At 34.1% G+C, this 24534-nt stretch overlaps 4 protein-coding genes across 4 annotated transcripts; 1 reads left to right on the forward strand and 3 right to left on the reverse strand.

Moving 5' to 3' along the window:
• Positions 1 to 790: 790 nt before the first annotated feature.
• atp6ap2 (ATPase H+ transporting accessory protein 2) lies at positions 791 to 8969 on the forward strand. Its single transcript, XM_051094893.1, has 9 exons — positions 791 to 929; positions 1817 to 1947; positions 2022 to 2150; positions 2468 to 2563; positions 3115 to 3252; positions 6969 to 7022; positions 7341 to 7490; positions 7863 to 7982; positions 8695 to 8969. The coding sequence occupies exons 1-9, from the start codon at positions 878 to 880 to the stop codon at positions 8887 to 8889; spliced, it is 1065 nt and encodes a 354-aa protein (XP_050950850.1). The 5' UTR covers positions 791 to 877; the 3' UTR covers positions 8890 to 8969.
• An 888-nt stretch (positions 8970 to 9857) lies between these two features.
• On the reverse strand, positions 9858 to 12606 carry LOC127153673 (uncharacterized). Its single transcript, XM_051094891.1, has 5 exons — positions 12514 to 12606; positions 12075 to 12407; positions 11721 to 11855; positions 11445 to 11539; positions 9858 to 11145 (listed from the first exon to the last, which is right to left on the reverse strand). The coding sequence occupies exons 1-5, from the start codon at positions 12539 to 12541 to the stop codon at positions 10999 to 11001; spliced, it is 738 nt and encodes a 245-aa protein (XP_050950848.1). The 5' UTR covers positions 12542 to 12606; the 3' UTR covers positions 9858 to 10998.
• A 4227-nt stretch (positions 12607 to 16833) lies between these two features.
• Positions 16834 to 18607, reverse strand: LOC127153674 (uncharacterized). The gene is made up of 5 exons (XM_051094892.1): positions 18580 to 18607; positions 17921 to 18250; positions 17613 to 17732; positions 17414 to 17508; positions 16834 to 17004 (listed from the first exon to the last, which is right to left on the reverse strand). Exons 1-5 carry the CDS (start codon positions 18605 to 18607, stop codon positions 16924 to 16926), a joined length of 654 nt encoding a protein of 217 aa, XP_050950849.1. The 3' UTR covers positions 16834 to 16923.
• A 1631-nt stretch (positions 18608 to 20238) lies between these two features.
• Positions 20239 to 21672, reverse strand: LOC127153948 (uncharacterized). Its single transcript, XM_051095268.1, has 5 exons — positions 21623 to 21672; positions 21208 to 21540; positions 20946 to 21047; positions 20695 to 20789; positions 20239 to 20603 (listed from the first exon to the last, which is right to left on the reverse strand). Exons 1-5 carry the CDS (start codon positions 21648 to 21650, stop codon positions 20514 to 20516), a joined length of 648 nt encoding a protein of 215 aa, XP_050951225.1. The 5' UTR covers positions 21651 to 21672; the 3' UTR covers positions 20239 to 20513.
• Between the last annotated feature and the right edge of the window lie 2862 nt (positions 21673 to 24534).

Genomic DNA, 24534 nt, shown 5'->3' on the forward strand with positions numbered 1-24534 from the left:
ATTATTTAAGTATTTCATCATAAAATAGACCTAAGGCAGGTTAGATGCCATACTGAATTTAACAAGGATGAAAACGAGGCTGTGAAGTTGCTATCTTTTACAATGTAACGCACTGAACAAAGGTCCGAGATCACATAATTTCACAACCCACAATTTTCCAAACGGTTTTATTACATTTTTGTCTAATTCTAGTCTACTTTTCATCAGTACAGTCCATTGAACATAGTCTACTTCAATCCCTCACAGCCTCGTTTTCATTCCCGTCAGAAATTAAACAGGGTGCTACAAGTTAAGTGTTGTAAGCTGAGTAAAAATATGTGTAAAACCTAGGCTATAAAAAGGTTATTACATCATATTTAATGTTACAAGAAAGGTCAAAATGAAGTCAGGGAGACACGTGAAATGCTCAGGACTAACCAGTGGCTCATGATGACTAAAATCCTTGAAGACAATTGCAGACATACTGCAAGTCACATGTCCTACTGGGCTGAAGGTCACCAACCTATAGACAGACAGACAGACAGACAGATAGATAGATAGATAGATAGATAGATAGATAGATAGATAGATAGATAGATAGATAGATAGATAGAACAGGTTCACTTCACTGTTGCTTACTTTCAAAAGGTCTCGTTTGGTTTTTAATAATTGTACTTTAAAATCTATTTTAGCTAGCTAATTTACATTAGCGAACATTCGCTTGAATTAAGGTTATATTGAGATTGAATAAATTAAGTTTAAAAGTCCCTCAGTTGCAGCCAAAGCGCTTGAGGAACAGTAGTAACGTCATGACGCACGACGTCGACGTCACGCGGTAGGCCCGTGTCATGTGACCGGTATTGCAAGGAAGCCAGTCCATCAGAAAAATCCTCCCGAGATGAATCGAACAATTATGAACACCGTGTTCGCGTTTTTATGCGTTTTATCAGGTAAATCGACGTTATACTTTGTCTTTTAGATGTACGTGCTTGTACTTCGTCGGGTCGGTGTGTTTTTAGCGTATGTTTATTGAAATAATGGCGACTGCAGTGAGATGCCATAATCCGCAGTCATGTAACGTTAAATCGATCCAATATCTCTCGTTCATGCAATTCAATTAATCAAATTCAATTAAGTTATGACAATTTGCTACGATGTTGTGTTTATCTTGCTTTATGCTGTTAAATAAAATCGGTTTTGCTATTAAATGTTGGTAGTGAATGAGGAAGCCCTAGCAGGTCATGTGACAGTCATGGTTCATTTAACAAATCCAACATTGTTGATCTATATTGTGGTTATGATAGTATTATTATGAGTTTTAAACGATCGTTGTGTTAGGAAAGGACTTTGCAATCTTTTAGATACCCAAATATGATCGGTCTTGTGTGACTTATTGATGTTTGACAATTGCTTGTTCGACAGTTAAATGTTTTTATGTATAAATACGCAAAAATAAATAAATAAATAAATAAATAACAATAATAATAAATAAATAATAATAATAATAATAAATACTACAAATATGTGTGTAAGATTCTTTGGAAAAATATTTAGGTTGTTACATTTTGTTGTTTTTATTATTTGTATGGATATATTCCCCTTTTATGTTTATTGTAATTAAATGTATTCATTAAGCTATTTTAATCTCTGTCATTAATTATTTTACATGGTTTAAACTGTTTTTCTGTATGCTTTTCACAGATCTGAAAATGTCTGAATGTCATTCCATCAGACTTGTCGAAACAAGTGTCAATTATTGCAAAAAAATAAAAATAAAAATAATAATAATAAAGTGTGAGAATATATCAGCATTGTTTACTGTCTTATTTTTCATTAGGTGTTTTGGGCGACAGTTTGACTGTTCTGCGCAGCCCGCAATACGTGACTTTCCGTGATGGACAATGGCGCATATCGGGAGAAAAGATCCCTGATTTAGTTGCCCTGACCATGGGCTTCTCCATCCGTGAGGTATAACATCTATTTAATCGTGTAATGGCATTTGTGATGTCTTCTCTGTATTAAGCTTGTGGTTTTGCTTGCAGGATCTTGATTGGCCAGGTCTGGCCGCTGGCTCGCTGTTCCAACGCCCGCGTGCGAACGCTCTGATCGTCGTGCGCGGTTTGGACAGCCTCGACTTTCCGAAAAACATTTCCTCTTACCCTGTTGAAAATGTGAGTGATGCATTCTCACGTGCATGAGCTATTTTTAATTTCTGTGGTTTATGAATGCAGTAGACGTCTTTGTCTCTCGCTTTTTATTGCTTTTATGTTTTTGATTCAACATGTTGGTTGTCAGTTTAACTGTTAAATAAATAAGCAAAGTAAAATAACTCCCCTTAGACCCTAAAAACAGAAAGAATTGTTCCACAGCTAATTGAGGATGTTTCAAGATTGAGTAGCCGTGTAGTTTCCCTGCTAGACTTCCCTTTTTCTATATCATGAGACTACTGGCACTTTGTCTCTCTATCTATCTCTCTGTCTGGTTTCAGCCGGTTCCCTTCACTCTGGACAGTGTGGCAAACACAGTGCACACTCTGTTTGCCGACAGCACACCTGTGGTCTTGCAGCTCGCCCCTAGTGAGGAGGTAAGACCTCAGCGAATCTCTGGTCTATTATGACTCAAACACTAACCACATAAGTGATGCTTGCAAACACACAAAGTGTTCTGCAGATAAGGATGCATGTGAGATGCTTAAAAAGTTGAAATGAGACCTACTTCAAAGAATATTTATTTGGACTGGCCTGTTTTTAAAAAGGCAAGGTAGCAGAAATATTGTACATTTTATCAAGTATTAAGTTCAAAGATTGTAGTTTTTAATGATTAAGTTGTAGCTCTTTTTTTTTTTTTAAATTGTTCTTTTATGTTATTATTTGTCTTATGTCTCTTTTATTAAATTGTCTTGTGTAATAAGACACTAAAAATAGAAAGACGACTTGCTGACGTGTCTGAAGTGCTTATTATGTTAATTCCAAAATAGTTTACATTTATTATAAATTGTTTATGATTAGTAAAGTAAATACATTTTTCTTTAACAAACTGAGAAGTCTAAGTTGTTTTTTTTTGTGAAGACAAACCCAGAACATTTATTTAATAACCGTCTAATATTAAGTAATGTCTTGATTGTGTGTGTTTCAGAGGCTGTATATGATGGGAATGGCCAACACTGTTTTTGAGGACCTGCCTGTGACTCTGCAACAGATCCGTGGACGTCTGTCCCAGGACGGATCCGTCCTCACGTCCCTTCCTCTCATCTCTCTCAGCCGTAATAACGAGGTGAAGACATTGTCATGTAACACTCACAGTGTTGAGCTCTAATTTGTCCATAGATGTCAAATAACTAATTAAAAATCTGTCTACAGGGTTTGTACAAGGTGCTTAATGTGCTTGAAGTACTTGAATTATTTTTTATTTAAGGCCTGGAAAACATTTGAAAATAGCAATATTCCTGAAAGGGAATTTAGAAAAGTGCTTGAATTATTTAAAGACAAATAAGCACATATCTTTTCAAAAAACATACCTTTTTTTTTTTGCTTATTTCGGTTAATGTCTAGCAAGCTAAGCCAGTAGTAGTACTGACAATGTCAAATAAGCATTACTGAAGACACGAAAAGAGGAAGAGAAGAACCAAATCAATCAAGTTATCTTTGCTGGAAACTTGTGACTTTGATCATTCATTTCAAGTGATGCACTAGCAAAAACCAGATCAAATTAAGTGTGCCATTTCTTTTTGAATTTCGACGTTGCTTGTGAATTTCCGATCCAAGTCAAATGATGTCCAGTCCACACTCTGAGTCCTGATCTGAAATGATGGTTTGGGATCATTATTCAGATCAGCACTTCAGAGTGTGGATCACGAATCATTTGATTTAGATCTGAACTTTCAAACTGATCATTTCACATCATGATTTTAAAATTGGGTGAAATGGACCTTTTTGAAACTTAGAATTAGTTAAACCATCGTGTCGCAAAATGATTTGACTGTTTTGAAGCTCTCCAATCGTATCGTGAATCAATTCAATCAAATCAATCACTTGCTTTGGATTGGAACTTTGTGCATTGTGAATCATTTGATTCATATTCAGACTTTGGAGCGCGTATCTTGAATCATTTGATTTAGAAAGGAAGGGGTTTGTGAATCATTCCACGAAGTGAATGATACAAATTAAATGATTTACAATGCCTGATTTGAAGTCCCGATCCGAAACAAATGATTCGCAATATGTGAAGTTCTGATCTAAGTCAAATGATTTGTGCTCGATGCTCCGAATCCTGATCTGAAATGATGGTTTGCGAATCATTATTCAGATCAGGACTTTGCAAGGAGTACGCAAATCACTTGCTTTAGATTGGAACTTTGCGTATTGTGAATCATTTGATTCACATTGGGACTTCGGAACACGTATTGTGAATCATTTGATTTAGATCAGAACAGGTTTGTGAAACATTTAGGGAATTTAATGATTCAAATCAATTTTGAAGTCCCAATCTATATTGAATGATTTGCAGTAAACAAAGTTCTAATTTAAGTCAAATGATTTGCGCTCAGAGTCCTGATCTGAAACGATGGTTCACATATCATTATTCAGATCGGGACTTCAGAGGGTGAATCTTAAATCATGTGATTTAGATCGTAACTTCAGAGTGAGTACGCAAATATTTTGCTTTAGATCTGAACTTTGCGTATCGCGATTCGCAAATAATTTGATTAAAATTGGCACTTCAGAGCATGTATTGCGGATTTAGATCGGAATGAGTTCGTGAATCATTTCTCGGATTGAATGATTCCAGTGAAATGACTGGCAATGCATGATTTGAAGTCCCAAACTAAATATTTCGTGAAACCATGATTCATGGTCTGTGCTCTGAGTCATGATTTGAAATGATGGTTTGTGAATCATTATTCAGATCGAGACTTCAGAGCACGCAAATCATTTGATTTAGATTGAAATGGGTTAATGACTGGCGAAATGTAATTTGAAATCCCAATCTAAATCAAATGATTCACAGTCCGTGCTCAGAGTCCTGATCTGAAATCATAATTCAGATGGGGACTGGGAGCGTAGAGCGCAGATCACGAATATTTCAATTTAGATCAGAACTTCAAAATAGGTTTGCAGATCTTTTACTATAGATCAGAACTTTGCCTATCGCAAATAATTTGATACATATCGGGACTTTGGAGCGTGAATCGCAAATCATTTGCATTAGATCGGAACAGGTTTGTGAATCAATTTGCGAATTTAATAATTTAAATCAAGTAATTTGAGATATGTGATTTGAAGTCCCGATGTAAATCATATGATTCGCAATACACAAAATTCCTTTCTAAGATTTGCGCTCCAAACTGTGAGTCCTGACCTGAAACGATGGTTCGCAAATCATTATTCAGATCAGGATTTCAGAGTGTGGATCACAAATCACCTCATTTAGATTCATCTCATTTAGTGTGGATTGAAAATGATTTGATTCACTTCGGGACTTCAGAGTAGGGCTGGGCGATAATTCGATAATCGTAACGAAACAGCGCAACTCATTTGAATCGCGCCACATGGACCGTTTATCCACTCGGACGAAAGTTCAAACTGAGCTCACTAGAGAAGATGCATTTATGCAGCACGGACGCGCCTGGAAAAACCGAGCTTGTCGCATCTGTTATGAGCACAGCTGAATTCACTTGAATTCAGCGATGAACACAAATGACTCTGTGATTCAAACTAGTTTAAAACTGTGTGCAACGAGACAGTCAGAAGGCATTTCAATCTACACGTCGCCATCATTTACCATGGATTTACTGTAGTAACACTCATTGCAACGTGGTATTGTGGCAGCAATGTGGGATATTCACATTGAATTTTATTACATGAGTAATGGTATATAATTATAGTATGTATGTATTTGAGATTAAGCTATAGCATGTGTGCATTTATACTGAATGTTTTTAGACTACTGTTTTTCATACAAATAGGCTACCTATAAAACCATGTAGTTATAATATTTTACCATGGTATTGAGGTACCATTATGTGTGGTTTTACTTTTGTTTATCATGATTTAAAATGCATGCTTGCTACTATGGGGAAAAAAAAAAAAAACTGGGTCAGACTAAATTTAACCATATAAAACTGAGGTTGCTACAATTTTTACAAATGTTACTGATTGATAATTAACAAAATTTTACCTCTGCATCCTCAAGCTACTATCTAAGAGATAAAAAAGTGATATTATTATTATTATCCGACAATCTTGATTTGAAACATATAACTCATTAGAACATGCAGAAATTATTTTTTCTATTTAGATATTTATTTTGTTAAGGAAAATTAACGGTCTGGTTTCTACTTTCACTTTGGAGCAAAAATCTGACTTTAAACTTGAAAGAAATAAAGATTTGACATTACTCGTGATAATTATCGATATCGACTAATATGAAAAAAATTATTGTGATAATTTTTTGGCCCGTATTGCCCAGCCCTAAAGTAGAGCATGTATTGCGAATCATTTGTTTCAGATCAGGATTTCGGAACAATTTCGTACATGTTATTTTCTGATTTTTATTTTTTTCATTAAACAGTAGAATCATCAAACCATTAAGACAGTACAGTTATCAAAACAAAACAAAACAAAAAGAAGAGAAAGTGTACACAAATACAAATCCCTTCACTTTATTATTGCTGTTTTTATTAGTATGTTTTAAATTATCTATCTATCTATTATCTAGATATCTATCTATCTGTCTATCATTTATTTATTAGTCTGTACAGTTTTCACACAACTTTATACAGACATTGACTGTAACAGTTTCAGAAGCATTTTTCGGTCATCATAGGAAGTGGCTTCTGCCTTACCGAAATGATCGACATGTGAAAGTAGTTGCTGCAGATAGAAGCCATTGTTCAGTAGATGCATGTTGGCTTTTGTTTCCAACCCTAAACTAGGCGTTGGCGTTGGTTTAAATATATCGGTTTTAATGTGGTGGTCTGTGTGTTTCAGGCTGATCTTCTGTTTCTGTCTGAGGTTCAGGTGCTCTATGACATCTCAACTCTGGTGAGTTTCTCTGTCTGCTCGGAGTTGATACGCTTTATGACAGTTTGCCCCATATTAATCAGCCGTGCAAGATTTTATAGGTTGATTTTAGTTTAAAATCCTTTTATTTGTTATTTTTAATCTAGCTTTAATGTTTGCACCTGCTTGATTGTCTCATGTAGTTCATAAATATATAAAATAAAAATATTAACTTAGTTTTTTCTACTTATTTCTGCAGATTAAATTACTGTGGCAACTTTCAAAACATAAAGAGAATTTTCTTTTTTTCACTGATAATTTATACTGTATTCATTGTATCTTTGTTGTTTTTTGCTACAGTTGCAGAAACACAAGCATCTGGCCAAAGACCCAGCTCCTGACCTGTACTCTCTAGAGCTTGCTGGGTTGGAGGAAATCGTCCGCCGCTACGGCACAGACTCTCCTCAGTTCATCGACGCTACCAGAATCCTAACGTCTGCTCTGCAAAAGGTATTGAGCCTAAAACATGAAATTTTCCTATTAGAAACTAGTAGATTTTTCTGTGATGATGTGACTTAAATATTTCCCATAGAAACAAACAAAAACTATTTTTAAAAGAAAATGAACCCTTGGGACCTAAAAACTTAAAACGCTTAATTTTTGCTTGATTTTAAGCTGAAATGTGACACTGGAAAAAATTGTGTTAAAATACAATTAAGTCAATACAAGTCAAAAACACTTCACATTTACACTAATATATTTTTATATACATTTCTCTACTTGGTTTCAGCTACAAAATCTGTTTTTGCGCTAATAATACTAAATAATACATAAATAGTACTGCTATTATACTAAAATCTGTTTATTTGTGCACATATAAAGTTCGCAGATGATGTCGCCAACGTCTATGCAAACAACGCGGTTGTTGAAGTCGTGACGGTGAAGACGTTTGAAACCCCTCTGACCAGGAAGTCACGCTCCATCCTCGAGTCCAAGCCGATCGTAAGTTAACTGCAATAAGCTTCTCTATAAGCAAACATTTCCATAGAAGAATCTTGATGTTGGATCGGGTCCACATTTTCAGCATTATTCTTATTCGTCAGGGTACGAGAAGAAAGAATCGAATCAAGACCACTTCTGTAAGATGTTTAACGTTAACTGCGTAGGCAGTAGTGCTGTCAAATGATTAATTGCAATTAATCGCATCCAAAATAAGTTTTTGTTTACATAATGTATGTGTGTATACTGTGCATATTTATTATCTATATAGAAATACACACACATACACCCTATATTTTGAAAATATTTACATGTATATATTTATATTCATATAACTGACATTATATATAAATATTTATAATATATAAAAATTTTTCTTAAATATACATTCATGTGTATGTATTTCTATACATAAACACTGTACACACATATTATAGAAACAAAAGCTTTCATTTTGGATGTGATTAATCGCAATTAATCGTTTGACAGCACTAGTAGGCAGAAGTAGTTAGTTAGCAAGCTCTAGCATGTGTTTTATTCATTTTTAGAAAAAAGTAGCGTATGGTTTTATCTTAGTCACCCTTCACTTTTTCAACCCTTAACCTGTCTGTTTTGTTCCAAAACAAAAAGACTGCTACGGTACAGTAGAAACCCCCTTCGCTAACCTACATTTGAACGTTGACCTACATGTAATGCTAGCATGTGGTTGTTTCAGAGTAACCCAGGCAGCCCCTACAACCTGGCCTACAAGTACGACTACGATTATGCAGTGATCTTTAACATTGTCCTCTGGCTGATGATCGTGTTAGCTTTAGCCGTCATCGTGATTTCGTACAACCTCTGGAACATGGATCCCGGTTATGACAGCATCATCTACAGGATGACCAACCAGAAGATCCGGATGGACTGATGTCGTCCGCCGCGTCCCATTCCATTTTGTGTTTTGTATTCGAGTACATTTGAATGTGTTTTTTTTTTTTTTGATGTGTGCGCACCACAGAATTGCTTGTAAAAATGCTTCGTCTTATGACACAATCAAACAGATATAAAGATTATTTATTGATGCCTGTTGATAAATGGAGAAATAAAATTGTGACGTTTCTTAATCGTCGTATCTTGTAGATTTACATAATGTGAATCTACTGAAGAGGAAAATCTTTTGTTGGGATGTAAATTTAACTATTTATTGTTTGTTGTTCACATCATTGTGCTGTTTTCCTTCCTGAACACTGGATATGGTGTAATTGCTCCATTCCCATGTACATTTGTCTAATAATATAAATGTCGTTTTCATTGAATATAAGTATGAAGTAGAAAAAAAGACATTATGAGTGTGACTATTTGTTGTGTACAAGGCCGTAACCTGTTCTTAAACATTGCGGGAACCATTTTGGAATAAAGGATACAGAAAATTAAACGATGAAGGAAATGCTAGCTCTAATTATAAATGGAAGGTAATTGTTTTGAACTATTTGCAAGTTATGTTTTAAAATATTCACACATTCTTTCATTGTATGCCTAATATGGCGAAAACGCAAAAGGTGTCTTATCTCCTCAGGTTCAGTTACGAATTAGCCTACATGATCACAAGTGAAACCAAACAGTCATATTTGTGGGGAAAAAAAACTCAAGTATTTTGCATCACAGTATACTACTGTAGGTCGTAAAAAGCTGTAATGTTTAGCTACTTTCATCTTACCTTGCTCTTTTTCGCCGTTAAAAACTGAAGTGCCGCTTGAATTCGCGCTCTGCTTCAATGACGAGTAAACCCCGCCTACTTTGATTTGATTTGTCAAGACTCATATCAATCTCGTCAAATGACACTGACAAGCATTGTTGCCAAGTCCGCGGTTTTCCGCAAAATTGAGTTACTGTTGCTGCTGGTTATTTTTCATGTCTGCGGGTTGAAGCGATCCCAATAACGCAATATTTAGCCCCTGGCTTGCTAATTTTACCAGGGGAATCCTGCTAAAAACGTGTATTTTAACCCCCGAAACGCAATTTGAGTAGCAATTAGGCGGGTTTTCTTGTGAAAACCTGGCAACCCTCTTGCTGAGGTAGACTAGCGTAAACATCCTAACGGACATGTTTCCCTCAGTGTCTGTGTTGGTTACGGCCTTTGTGTATATATGCTGTTATGCTTGTGTTATCATGAAAATGTACAAATGTAATTGTAACCTAAATAAATAAATAAAAACTCCATCCGTCTCTTAAAACAAGTTTTAATGTCTTTATGAGTCATAAGTGGATGTTGCAACACTTTACTGAGGCAAACAACGAACAGGAAGTTTAAATCACTTCTGATGAATTGCATCGCAACAGTTTTGAACCTAGACCTTTCATCTAGATTTTGACCTTAATGCATGTAGACATTTCATGTACTCAAGCTGTTTGTTCAGAAACAGGAAGTAACACTTTTACCAATCTGTTCACATGATACAAACATGGTAAAACTTTAGTCAGCGTTGCACAACACATGTCTAGACCATGTATTTTTCTTGCTTTACTGAAGTTGTACCATGATTAATGTTTTGCACTTTGATTCAAGAACTTCCTTTAGGGAAATTTGTTTTCAGACCTAATTTTGATGGGTTTCGGGTACGTGTCAGCTGGTCACCAGTCACCAACTAAATCATCCAAAACCAGCATGGTTAAACACATAAAATTAAATAAATTACAATCATTGGATTCAAACTTAAGTAACATAAGTCATTATCAACTAGTTATGTTTGTTTACATGAATTAACATAGGCCAGGATTCAGGATTCCAAGTATTGTCAGTATAATTTAATGTTAATGTATTGAGTCTTACTGTAAACTTTAACCACATCAATCCATCAATCACAATTGATCTGTTAATATGTCTAAGGTACTTGGTAACAACACACAACCAAATTGTGTATGTTATAAATAATCAACAACATGGTTTCACTTAAATGGCGACTGAAACATATTGACCTTTATAAAACATAACCCCACAAAAAATTAACACACCCACAGAAAGTTTCAAACTACCTCATTAACGACTTTGTAGTCTGCAAGATGTGTTGATTTCTGCTTGTGTTGATCTAGGATTTGGCTTTGGCTTCTGAAGAAGTACGTAAGTGCCATTTGTCTGAATGGGATTTTCTTCTCTGGAATATGTAGGTAACTCGATTTCAGAATACTACGAGAACAACAACAATGAAATTAGCCATTTTATAAACCTCTTCACCACACATGCGAACACATTTGGTTGATAACATTTGTGAGTTTGTAGAGCACCCAGTATAGTTATTTTAGCTAACTGTATGTGTTTCACAGTGTTTTACAAACTGTCATGAATTGCCACCATTATTTCACAACTAACAAGTTTCTTAATACATTCAAGCTACAAGAAAAACACTAGAATAACTTGAGGAGACTTTTTGTACTATGAACTAAAATAGTGATTAAACCATTTAGCAATAGGCTTATAAGTCTTACCTGTGCAGCGTTTAAGTCCTCAAGCAGCACTGTTTCGACATTCTGGGGTTGTTGTTGACTTTTTCTTAGCTTCTTAAGTTTGAGCATTAACAGACCTAAAGTAGCACATTAAATTATGGTTACTTTATATAATCATGGAATGTATGCGATGCAGCAAAACATGCAACAATAACATGAAACTCTTTCTAAAGGAATACTACATATACACACACACATATATATATATATATATATATGTGTGTGTGTGTGTGTGTGTGTGTGTACTTTTTTACTCACCTATTATTGCAATAATCAGCACAATGTTTAATAGCAAGGATGTGAAAGTCAGGATATTGTTAATCTCGGGTGTATTTTCACATTGTGGTTGTTTATGATTGTTGCATTCTGTTTGATTTTGATATTGGACAGATTCTGTTTAAATAGAAGAAGTTTTTCAGTTTTGTGTTTTCATGGCCAAATATGATTAAAAGCCTCTGATACAGGTTTAAAAAAAAAAATACAAACATATACAAAAAAATACAAACTACAAAAATTTGTTTAACATAAATTTTAGCTATAAACATAGTATATAGCCTACATATAACAACATTTTTGATGTGTTAATCATAAAAGTGATTTAGAAATATTTACCAGTGGTGTAAAGTATGGTGCCACTGCTCAGCTGTAAAGGTGTGCCTGTTTTTGCACAATAATATATTCCTAATTCATCAGTACTTACATTACTAATAACTAAATGGCTTAGAATTTGTAAAGAATATTTGTCTTTGAATCTTTCGTCATATAACTGAGGTGTTGTAGAATCTGATGTGAAAGTTCGCAGTAGCACCACTGGAGAATCTGTCAGTTTCTGGAAAACCCAATAAATCTCTTTTACATCAATCGGACAGTCTAAAGTCACGTTTTGCCCTAAATTTACCCGTTTATTATTTAAACACTCAGTAGTTTGACACCACACCAGCAGAACTGTGGAGATAAAACACATATAGCCTAGTAAAACACATAACTCTTTAAACCTTTAAAACTATTCAGTCATGTGAAGATCAAACTGCAATTATACAGAGTAACTTACAGAAGAGTAAAAGCTGTGCCGTCCTCATTCTGTTTTGCTCATATGCAGTATGATGGTAAACTCAACTGCGAATCTGAGCGGAAGTGTTACCACAGATGTGCAGAAAAAAATAGTAGGAAACCACCACACACCCTTGAAAAGAGGATGTTAAACTTGCACTGACCAGACTGTTTACTGCTATTAAAGCATTTAAGAAGGTAAAAGTGCATAAGCAAAAATGTTTATTTGAAGAAGTAGGCTAATTTTAGCTGACAGTAGGTTTTACTTTCAATTAATTAAATGGCTATAGTGGCACCAAAACTAAATCTAATTTCGAAGCTGATTATTTTCAGACAAAACTGTCTAATGTGTCTGGGTGGGTTTTTTTTTTTGGTTGTTGTTTTTTTTTTTTTTTTTTTGCTGACCTAGTTTCATGTTAGCAAGTGTAGCTTTCGGACATGTTTGTATGTACAAGTGTAATTATGCCATAGTCTTTTTACCCACCATTGCTATTTCATACGGCCTCTGGAACATCTATACAGATAAGTTACAGAATAGCAGAGAACCTTCTGACAATGTTCTCTTAAAGTTGTGAACAAACATTCTTCCATTAATGGAGTGTTCATTAAAAGTTATCTGATCTTTAATAATCTCAAAACGTTAGTATAAAAAAGCTATATCAAGTTTCAGTTGGAGGTTTGTCTGATGTTTTTATTTATTTATTTTAATGTTACTACTTGCTCCAGGAAGTTCAGAGAACATTCAACACTTCCAAAAATGTTGGCAAAATCATAAAGTGAAATAATCCCTAAAAGTTTGTATAACCAAGAAAAAATAAAATAAAATAAAATTTTAAAACACTGGATATTTTGAATGTTCAGAGAAAATTGAGAAAAAAAGTTTTTGCAACTTAATGGGAATGTTAGCAAAACATTGTCAAATTATAGTTTAGGCTACACTCTTAAAAATAAAGGTGCTTTAAAAGGTTCTTCACAGCGATGCCATAGAAGAACCATTATTGGTGCCACAAAGAACCATTCAGTCAAAGGTTCTTTAAAGAACCATCTCTTTCTTAACTTTTTATAATCTGAAGAACCTTCTTTCGCTATAAAGAACCTTTTGTGAAACAGAAAGGTTCTTCAGATGTTAAAAGTTCTTTATGGAACCATTTAAACAAAAAAGGTTTTTCTATGGGATCGTGAAGCACCTTTTTTAGAGGGTATGCAAGATTGTATCCCTCAGAATCTTGTCTTGAACCTGTGCTTCTTTTGACTGCATGAATCCTACAAAATGTTGTTAAATATATAATTACATGAATTTTCCTTCTATAGGTTATGTGTTAAGTTTGCTAGCATGTTAAACCCATCTGGATTTACAGGATGATCAATCAGAAGATTTGAAGGAACCGATTGTTGTCACTCCGAATTAGGCTTCATTTAATTTCTAAAACCCATATCTAGCTTTACTTGATTTGACCAAAGAAATAATACAGAGGTATATTTTGGCATAAAAACATAGACTACTACACAAAATAGATGGTCACAAAATAATAGCTTAGCCATAGGCCTACACAAAACATCAGAACCGAACTTGTGTAATTCTAAATAAAACTTGTATTACATCCCAAATACATGAGATGATTTTAACATGTTTATTTAAAATATAATGTAGTTTAAACTATTTTTATCGATAAATCTCTGAGCTTACCACGGCGAGGCTAATCAAACTGTACTACTAAAATCAGCTGGTAGAGGGCGCCGTCAACATTTAAAGGCAGTTTGGTGCTACTTTGTTGCCGCTTAGCATGCGGAGATTGCTGTGTTTGCTCTGTTTTGTGTACATAAAACAAATGTATATAGCAAATATCTGAGTCGAAAAACAGTAAGGTAGTGTACTTTTCAGTAACGTTTTCACAACTTAATGGGAATGCTAGCAAACCGTTGTCAAATGTTAGCCTACGCAAGATTGTATCCCTCAGAATCTTATCCTGACCTGTGATTCTTTTAACTTAACGAATCCTACAAAATAATGGTAAGTGTTGAATTACACCAATAAATTACTGAATATTCTTCTGTGGGCTATGCGTTTGCTAAACTCACCTGGATGATCAATGAGATTCAAAGGAACCGATTGACGTCACCACAAATTAGGCTACATTTAATCTCTAAAACCCATATCTAATTTTTGTGAGTTTTTACCAGATTTCACCAAAGAAATAATACAAATGTATATGTTGGCACAGATATATACACAAAATAGATATCTACAAAATAACAGCTTAAGAGCATTGCACAAAAGCTTCAGAACCGAACTTGTGTAGGTAATTCGAAACTTGGTGTATACATCTCAAACACATGAGAAGATTTTAAAACACTTACACAAATAAAATGCAGATTGATACATTTCCAGATGAATCTGAGTAGGCTACTAAGTTTACCTCAGTGAGGCTCATCAAACTGTGCTACTTACATCAGCCAATAGAGGGAGCGCTATCACCATTTAAAGGCAATTTGGTGCTAAAATACTTCCTCTTCGCTTAACATGAATAGATAATGCATTGCGCAGTTTGTATACATATAAACAAATGTATATATTGTATAAGATATCGGAGTCGAAAAACTTGAAGGTAGTCTTTTCATTTATAAAACAGACCGCGATCTAAGGAGTACGAGCGTCTCTCATCATGTATAAACTGAAGGCAGACGACAGGTCAGGTCAGGTAAAAAAAAAAATCACTTTGCCCGTGTATAATAAATGATTTATTCTTTGAAAAACAAGAACACACTGTGGGCAAAATGACAGTCTCAGTCACCATTCAGTTTTGTAAATGAATGACTGTAAGTCAGTCGCTAACATTGAGCTTAGGCTAACTTATCTCTTTAAATTGTGTTCAACGGAAGAATGTGTTTGTGATGCAAAATCGAATCCACGTCAGACGGGTGGGTTGGAGAAGTTACAAATTTATTCAAAATGATTCAGAAATGTAAATGAGTAACAGAATTATTAATAAATTAAAAAATGAGAAAGTAAAATTAAGTTTCAATAAGAATGTTCAATCCAATCATTTCACAAATAACTTGCATAACGCAAACTCAATAAAAGTCATTCTTAATCAGTCCAAATCAAATTAAGTTAATATAAATCTAAGAAATCCATAAATTGTATCAATCATAAGTCTTACAAATCTTACAAATCTGAGAAGGTTAAGTCTATAGAAGGTCTAGGCTCACCTGTGAGCTTCAGATCAGAAAAGAAGAAGAAGCAGAAGAAGCTGCTCAAGTTCTTTGTCTGCAGGTGCATTTATACTCTGTATTCTCGAGGGTTTGAAACCACCCAAAAGAAACAGTTTTCCTGCTACATGACAAACTGTGATATATAAAAAGGTTAATGATGACTACATGATCTTGTGATGTCTGAAAAGAATAATTGAAGAGTTTAGATGCAAAACCAGCTAAAAGTCATCTCGGTCAAAAATGAGATAATGATACTGAGTGAATGCTCTCGACACATATTATACATCCATCAAATACTTTTTCTTCAAACTCGCTAAAATACCAGCCTCAACCCAATCAGAAGTACCAGTACTTACATAGAAACCTATACATCTGAGCCTGATAAAAATGCATTTTTTAAAGAAAGACGTCAGATGGATTTAGCTGGTTTTGCATCTGAACTCTTCAATTATACTCTGTGGTTTTTACACTCTCCAGAAGTGCAGAATGTACATTTGATTCATATATCTAAAAACTGCTGAAACTCAGACATGTGCAGTTTCTTAATATTAAAAATAACGGAGCTATGCACAGGACGTATGTTAGGCCGGAATTAAAACTAGACATAGCTAACCACAAGGACATAGGCCAAGTACAGACTGTAAAGACTGTCTATATACGTGCCAAAACTAGTCACTCAAAGAGCTCATTATGTTCAGTACATTTAGTATATGATCCTTATGTTGTTGTTGTTAATACAAAATATTGTCAGAATAATTCATAAACATTCGCATTAGTTTATAATACATAACTCCTTATATAAATATGTAAATTTTAAAATCCCACATCAGTTTGTAACAGCACAAGAGTGAATCAGTGAATGCTGACATAATTATTTATTTTTGGGTGAACTAATCTTTAAATGTATACTTGAGTATAAATGCATTTATCAATAATAATAATAATAATAAAATAATAAAAAATCGACACTACTAAAAACAACTAGTAATTAACATTTAATTCTTAAGAATCTACTTTTCAAGACAGGAACAAAGAGAAGCCATGCTGGAAAGACTTTAAGAAAAGAATTTAGCATTAGCCTAAATACAACTCTAAAACACCAGTCAAACTGAAAAAGCAAGCCAAGAATATTTTACCTTGATTATTTAGCAGAATACATTTCTGTTAGACTGATTGATTTACTCTTGATTGTATTTGTCTAGGTTTTGTTTTGGGGTTTCTGATATGGAACAAATATGATGTTGGTCGGGCAAGATGGACGAAACTCCACTTCAGAAAACTACAGAATGGTAAAAACAACAACAAAACATGAAATTAGTTGCTAATTATATATATAATACACTGACTGAGCATACTTTATAAGACTTTAGAACGACAAAGAAAAGCTGCGTAATTCATTACACACATTTAGGTAAAGAACATCAGGTAATCTGAAACAAGCAACAAGCAAGCTAACAATATTATTACTATTTAACAAAATCTATTTCTAATAGACTGCATACTCTTGATTATGTTTGTCTAGGGTTTGTCTTTGGCTTTTGAAAAGTAACAAAAGCGTTATTGGATGGGCGGGACAGGCGAAACTCAATTTCATAAAACTACAAAACAAAAGATAAATTAGCTTCTAATGTCCATTGAGAGATATTTCTTCATGTTAACACATTCATTTGATAAGATATGTGTCATACCTCTTCATCGTTTGTGCTGTAAAACTGCTCCAGTTCCTCATTTTGACATTGTTGGTGTCTTTTCTTACACGCTTGAAGTTTGAGTTGTAATAGTCCTAAAACAGCACCATAATTTCCTCATTAAACATTTGAATCACTAGTATAACATGAAACATTTAAAACAAAGATATATTATACACAGAGAACCCTGAAATCTCACCTATTATTGCCAAAAACATCACAGTGTTTGGTATGAAGTACAAAACTATCAGAGATTGCTGTGTATTTGGGCATTGCAGGTTATTTTTCAGTTCTGTCTGATTGTGATCTCGAGCAGCTTCTGTTAAGACAGGAAATACAAGTGTTTTTTGTTTAGAAATTTCAAATATGCATCAACATCATATAGAAATCGGATAGAAATAAAGGATAAATATAAACAATGTATAAGCATGGTAACTGCTTTTAGATCATTCATAGATATAACAACAGATCAAACTGATTTGTCAAGATGATTTTATACACACTTACCAGTAGTGTGAAGTCTGGTGCCATTGCTGAGCTGTAGAGGTGTGCCTGTTTTTGCACAATAATATATTCCTAATTCTTCAGTAGTTACATTACTAATAAATAAACGGCTGAAAGTTAGTGATGAATATTTGTCTTTCAGTCTTTTGTCATGTAACTGAGCTGTTCTAGAATCTGATGAGAAAGTTCGCATTATCAGCACCGGAGAATCTGTCAGTTTCTGGAAAACCCAATAAATGTCTTTTACATCAATCTGACAGTCTAAAGTCACATTTTCTCCTAAAATCACATGTTTATCATTTAAACTCTCCATAGTGTGACACACCAGTAGACCTGCACAGAAACACAAAGAACATTGTTTATTCTGTAAGTTAATGACGATCACAGAGAACAACGCAGCAGACTGTATACCCTGATTGTTTGCTTTATTTCACAAAACCACAGAGTGTTGTTGTTACTATGAGTGTACACAAATAAAAGTGAATTCCTTACAGATTTCATTGATGTATTGCTCTTATCTGTACGATCAAAAATGACGGAGATTGAAGTTCTTTTTGGCTAAAAACCGCGCCGGCGGTTTTCAATTAACATTGTAAACAGATTCACCTGTTAAACTACCCGATTATGTCAAAATCATTAAATCATAAAACTGAGTAACTTACCAAAGAGTAAAAGCTGCACTGTCCTCATTCTGTGGTTGTTTAAATTATATACAGTAAATAGTTTGAAACAATTTGAGCAGTAATGCTTTGGCAGAATAAAAGAGGAAACCAGCAAACACATGATAGTGATGTAGTGGAATAGATATGAAGGCGAAGATATCAGAAGCCCCTGCACTGGCGTTTTCCACAATGTGAGACTTTACACGAACTTGACATATGAACCAGGCCAGAGTTGAAGCCAAATAACCCACAACTGTGAAAAAAAACAGACTCAGAGCAGACAACTGCATAAGACAATGAAGATACGTTAAACACACATAGTAACCAAAAGACTCACTAGAACATTTAGCACTACACAAGTCAAGTTTTATTCATCAAATGTGCAACACAGCCTACTGATTAACAATACAATATGTTAATAAATCAATTACACACTTTATAAACATACAATCTGCATAACAACACCACACACAACACAAACTTTTTTATATACAGAACAGAAAACCTTCAATATTTTTGCAATTGTTAAAATATTTAATTTCAACTAATTTGTTTTAAACCACTTTTACAATATATGTTTTAAGGAGGTTTTGTGAGATTTCATCAGATTTAGCTCACTTCTACGTGAAAAAATTGTCCCCAAAATATGGTTAAGTATAGTTGTACACACACACATACACACAAATGAGCATTTGTCCACCTTATTTTCAGCATAAGAGTGAGCACAGGCAGCATTTGTGATTAGAATGTGGCAGGTTTCCAGATATTTAACCTGTCTAAAGCAAGTGTGCCTCACACAACCTGGAAAATGAAGCCAAAACATTTCCATCGCCATCTGGTGGCTGGCTGCAGTACAGGTCATAATTAAAATTCTGCCCTCTACGTGTTAAAAAAAAAGTGAGACAAACTAAAGAAATCAGATTAGACTTCTAATGATTTTTTTCCTAAAGATGATTTCCACAACTAGTCCAGCCTATCAGGACACATGAAACATTATGTGTCACCTCCATCCTGTTCTCATGATGAAAATGTACCTGTGGGAACCGGTACATTTAGTGACATATTCGATGTGAAATGTCCACTGAGTGGCGCTAAAACAATGTTCGATTTTTTTCCCTGGAACAGATTAACGTACATATGGTATGATTTATGTGACTTTGGTTTTGGACGTGTACGGCAGTTCTGACTTGAAATGTCCATTGAATGCTCCGTGATGTTTTAAAATAACGTACCATCTGCACCACACCTAAACCTACCCAATAGCCGAATGTGACATAAAAACGCAAATGCAAGCATGCCGTTTTAGCTTGTTTTCGATCTCATTCATCATAAGTCATGTTTTTCATGGGATTTGTGTCCGGATTCTACATCCTAAATCCAATTCTGTACAGGCTGAGCTACAGAGCAAGTTACCTCCGGAAAGCAAAACATATCCCTGCTGAAAAAAACAGCATATGCTGGTAGGTATGTTTTGATGCTGGAATGCTGGTTAGGTAGGTTTTGATGCTAGCATGAACCAGCAAAGGACCATCATAAACCAGCAAAGGACCAGCTTAAACCAGCATCAAAACATACCGACCAGCATATGCTGTTTTTTTCACCAGGGATGGCTGTAGTCATAACTGTGTATGGAAACAATTACAAGTGCTTGCTGTTTTACAACCTCTATTGTTAATTTCTGTTGGAAACTACAGTGAAATGTACTTATTGATACGTATTTCATGCGTTGCGAGAAAGTTCCCAGGTACGTTTTCATCAGGAGATTGTCTAAGTCACCTTACTTGAATATATTGCTATTAAAAGGTAATATTGATAATATTTCGTTATATGTTCAGGTACTGCACTTAAACAACAATCAAGCTAACAATATGTTTTTCTGTGATTATGTATTAAAATATTCTTGTGTTATACTGTATGAGACGATTAACTTTTGATTATATTTGTCTAAGTTTTGCCTTTGGTTTCTGAAAAGGAACAAAAGTGTTGTTGGTCCAGTGAAACAGATGAAACTCCACTTCAGAAAACTACAAAAACAAAACATAAATTAGCTTGTAATGTCCATGTAGAAAGATTATATTCACTAAACACATTAAACGCTGAATAAGAGTGTCGAACCTCTTCACTATTTGCGCTGTAAAGCTGCTCCAGTTCCTCATTTTGACATTGTTGGTGTCTTTTCTTACACACTTTACGTTTAACCTGGAATAGGCCTAGAATAGCACCAACATTTATGATTAAATACTATACAATTCATTGCTAAAGAAATATAGCAAAAAGCATCAACTTATACACAAGCATTTAAAGGAAATATTTTGTATTATTATTTTATATATGTTATGTAGTTATGTAGAAGCCTAAATTTTCACCTATTACTGCAGAAAACATCACAGTGCTCAGTATAACATATAAAACGATCAAAGTCTGCTGGGTTTGACTGTTCAGTTCTGTTTCATTCTGATCTTGAGCAGCTTAAGAAAAAAAAATAACAGGGTTTTGTGTTTAGAAATCACAAATATGCATCAATATTACATAGAACTCTGACAGAAACAACATTTGTATTTTGTAACATTAATTACAACAGATCAAACCGATTTTTTTTTTTTTAAAGATAATGTTATATACACTTACCTGTGGTGTAAAGTCTAGTACCATCACTCAGCTGTAGACTGCTGCCTGTTTTTGCACAATAATATATTCCTAATTCATCAATAGTTACATTACTAATAAACAAACGGCTCAAAGTTAATGTTGAATATTTGTCTTTCAGTCTTTCCTGGTAGAAAAGAGATGATGTAGATTCTGATGAGAAAGTTCGCAGTATCACCACTACATAATCTGGTGGTTTCAGGAAAACCCAATAAATGTCTTTTACATCAATCATACATTCTAAAGTCACATTTTCTCCTAAATTCACCTCTTCCTCCATTATAGTCTCAGTAGTTTGACACACCAGCAGCAGATCTGTACAGAAGCACACATTTACAGATTTAACACATGCTGGTCATAATAAAAACAACACAATCTTGCATGAACCTAAACTTACAAAAGAGTGAAAACCACATCGTCCTCATGTGGTTGTTTGATTCATATGCAATAAGATGGTTAAACTTACTGTGAATCTGAGAGGAAGTGTTGCAGAACTTAAGTAGAGAAAGGAAACCACTCCCTTAAAAAGAAGATGTGGTTGAACTTGAAATGACCGGACAACTTAGTGTCATTACAAAAAAAAAAAAAAAAAAAAACCTTAGAATGCAGAAACACATGTAAGTTAGTAAACACATGTGATACATTAGTGACCGGCAACCACTTTGTTGCAACCACAACCGTTTCTGAGGAACTACATTGTTTGGCGGAAGAATAATGTTTGTATTAATATCATTACACTTTTTGTTCACTTTTGCCTGAGCAACACTATTTGCTCTGTTTTATTTTGAAATCTTTATTTCTGAAACCTTACTACGTATATGGAATAACTGTTTTATAAAAGCAATACGCCCTGTGAAGCCGTGGTTTACAATGAATTTATAACAGCTTTATGCGTCATGCCTAACAACGCCCTTTAGCTGTTATAAATTTATGGTAAACGACAGCTTCTTGGGGCTTATTGCTTTATTTTACCCTCGGAAAGCAGTTTTTACCGGGGACCCCCACTGAAATGTAGTTGGGCTAGCCTTCAGAGGTTTAAGTATTTAAGATCCACTTAGCTTTCCACTATCCACTTTTGCGACGATTGTTTTGTACTGGATTCTAGGAAAACTAACAGAACGGAAAACTGGTAAGATTTTGAAACATTTTAACCTAAAATCAATATCTTATATATATATATATATATATATATATATATATATATATATATATATTATATATTTATATTCATTATTTATGGGGAAATGTTGTGGTATGACTGCACTGCACTGCATAAACGTGCGTCTAGTTTGAAATTGCCGCTTCAACTGCTTTCCTAACGGAAGCTTTGCGTTCAAATGTTTCAACTCAGATCAATATTTTATGTCTAATTATTTACTTTTATGGCAAGAAGCCGTGTAATAAGCGGGACAATGTACATCCAGCCAGTTGCTATCGCAAAAAATAAATAAATAAATAAATAAATAAATACAGCCCTTCAGTCTTATACAACAGCCCTGATGTACATTATCCCTTACTTAATGAATCAGATTTTATTTAGAAACTCAGAAAGAGGGATAAAACAACCAATCAAAAACATCACAAAATTGATTTATTTCAAAGAAAATTGGTTGTGGAAAAACATTTTGATTTCTGGCAGATTTCAGTCATTTTTATTTTGAACAGACAAGAGCAAATCATATACAGCGTTTAGCTGAACTTCTAGATATTCAGGATCTGTCAGTGGGAACTGAGGAGAAACCACTGGCTGGTTTCTATTTTGATAACCTATTTAAAATGTAGTATTCCTGTGATGTAAAGCTGAATTCTCAGCAGTCATTACTCCAGCCCTCAGTGTCACTCTGATGTGCTAATATAGTGCTCAAAAAACAAGTCTGTTTTGACAATTTTACTGATAAACTTCCGCTTTACTCAAATAGTGCTACTAATATCAGCAGATAGATGGCGCCCTTCCCACGTAAAGGTGTCGTGTGTGTCTGGTTTTTCTGTATTAAACTATTTACAGTTTCTATATACATGATGATGGGAAGTGATATCTGATTTTTGTGGTGGTTTGTTTTTTACTATGGTTCATTGTGACGAAAACATTTAAAACTATTTATGCCCCTTTGCCATTTAACATCACTATATATATATATATATATATATATAAACACAAGAATAACAAAGAATGAAGTCACTCAAACATATAGTATTGTATTAAGATTTTATTTACAATACTTAATTATCACGACAAAAGTACAGAAAAGTCAAACATCAGTAAATCTTTAACAATGGAAAAAAATGAAACTCCACTTCAGAAAATAACATTTGTGCTGTAAAGCTGCTCCAGTTCTTCAGATCATTCATAGAAATAACAAGATCAAATTTATTTGTCAAGATGATTTTAGTGGTGTAAGGTCTAATACCATGACTGAGCTGTAGAGTTGTGCCTGTTTTTGCACAGTAATGTATTCCTGTTTCTTTAATAGTTACGTTCTAATAAATAAACAGCTTATTGTTACCATAATCAGAAGACTGGAATGCAGTGATTGTTGACTTAACATTCAATTTTATTTCTAAAACATATCAAGCCTTACCAGATTTTACAAAATAAACAATTTAAATATTTATTTTTACACAGAGGTATATAAGAAATAGATGACTGCAGAATACTATGTAAATACATTGTACAAACAGTTAGTCAGAACAGAACTAAAAAAATGTGTAATTCATTTTAGTTTAACATTTTCATAACCAAAAATATAGAATTTAGATCGTTCAGCTCACATCCATCTCATCAAACTGTACAACTTATACCTGCAGATAGATGGTGCTGTCACCATTTAAAGGCGGCGTGTTCCATTTTTGATATTCCAAGTAATTTCTCCTATCCTAAGTTGTTTTTAATGCATAAGCTCTATAATTATAATGGAAAAATCTGTAATACACAAAATTAGTCACTAGTGTTTGTCTGTTAGGTGGGTTGTAGATAAATTCTGTGATAGATGCTTTTTCCCACAACAGTCAAGCTTTGACCCTTCTGTTTTTAGCAATTTTAAAATGTTAGTTTCAATTTGTTTACCTACAGTAAATGCTCAGTTTCTTTTAGAATTTGGCTTTATAGTTAGTCTATAGTATTTATAATATCTACACTAAAAAAAAAAATTACTATAGAAGTCTAGATCAGCCTAGATCAGCTCTTTAGTCATGAGGATCCTGTCACCTTAAGTATTTCTTCATTAAAGTATTTTTCATATGCGGTTAATTTACCTGAAAGTGTAAGTAAATCTCTTTAGTTCACAAGAGAAAGTTGTTTTACTTACAAAC

The sequence above is a fragment of the Labeo rohita genome, chromosome 22, assembly GCF_022985175.1.
Source record: "Labeo rohita strain BAU-BD-2019 chromosome 22, IGBB_LRoh.1.0, whole genome shotgun sequence".
NCBI lineage: Eukaryota > Metazoa > Chordata > Actinopteri > Cypriniformes > Cyprinidae > Labeo > Labeo rohita.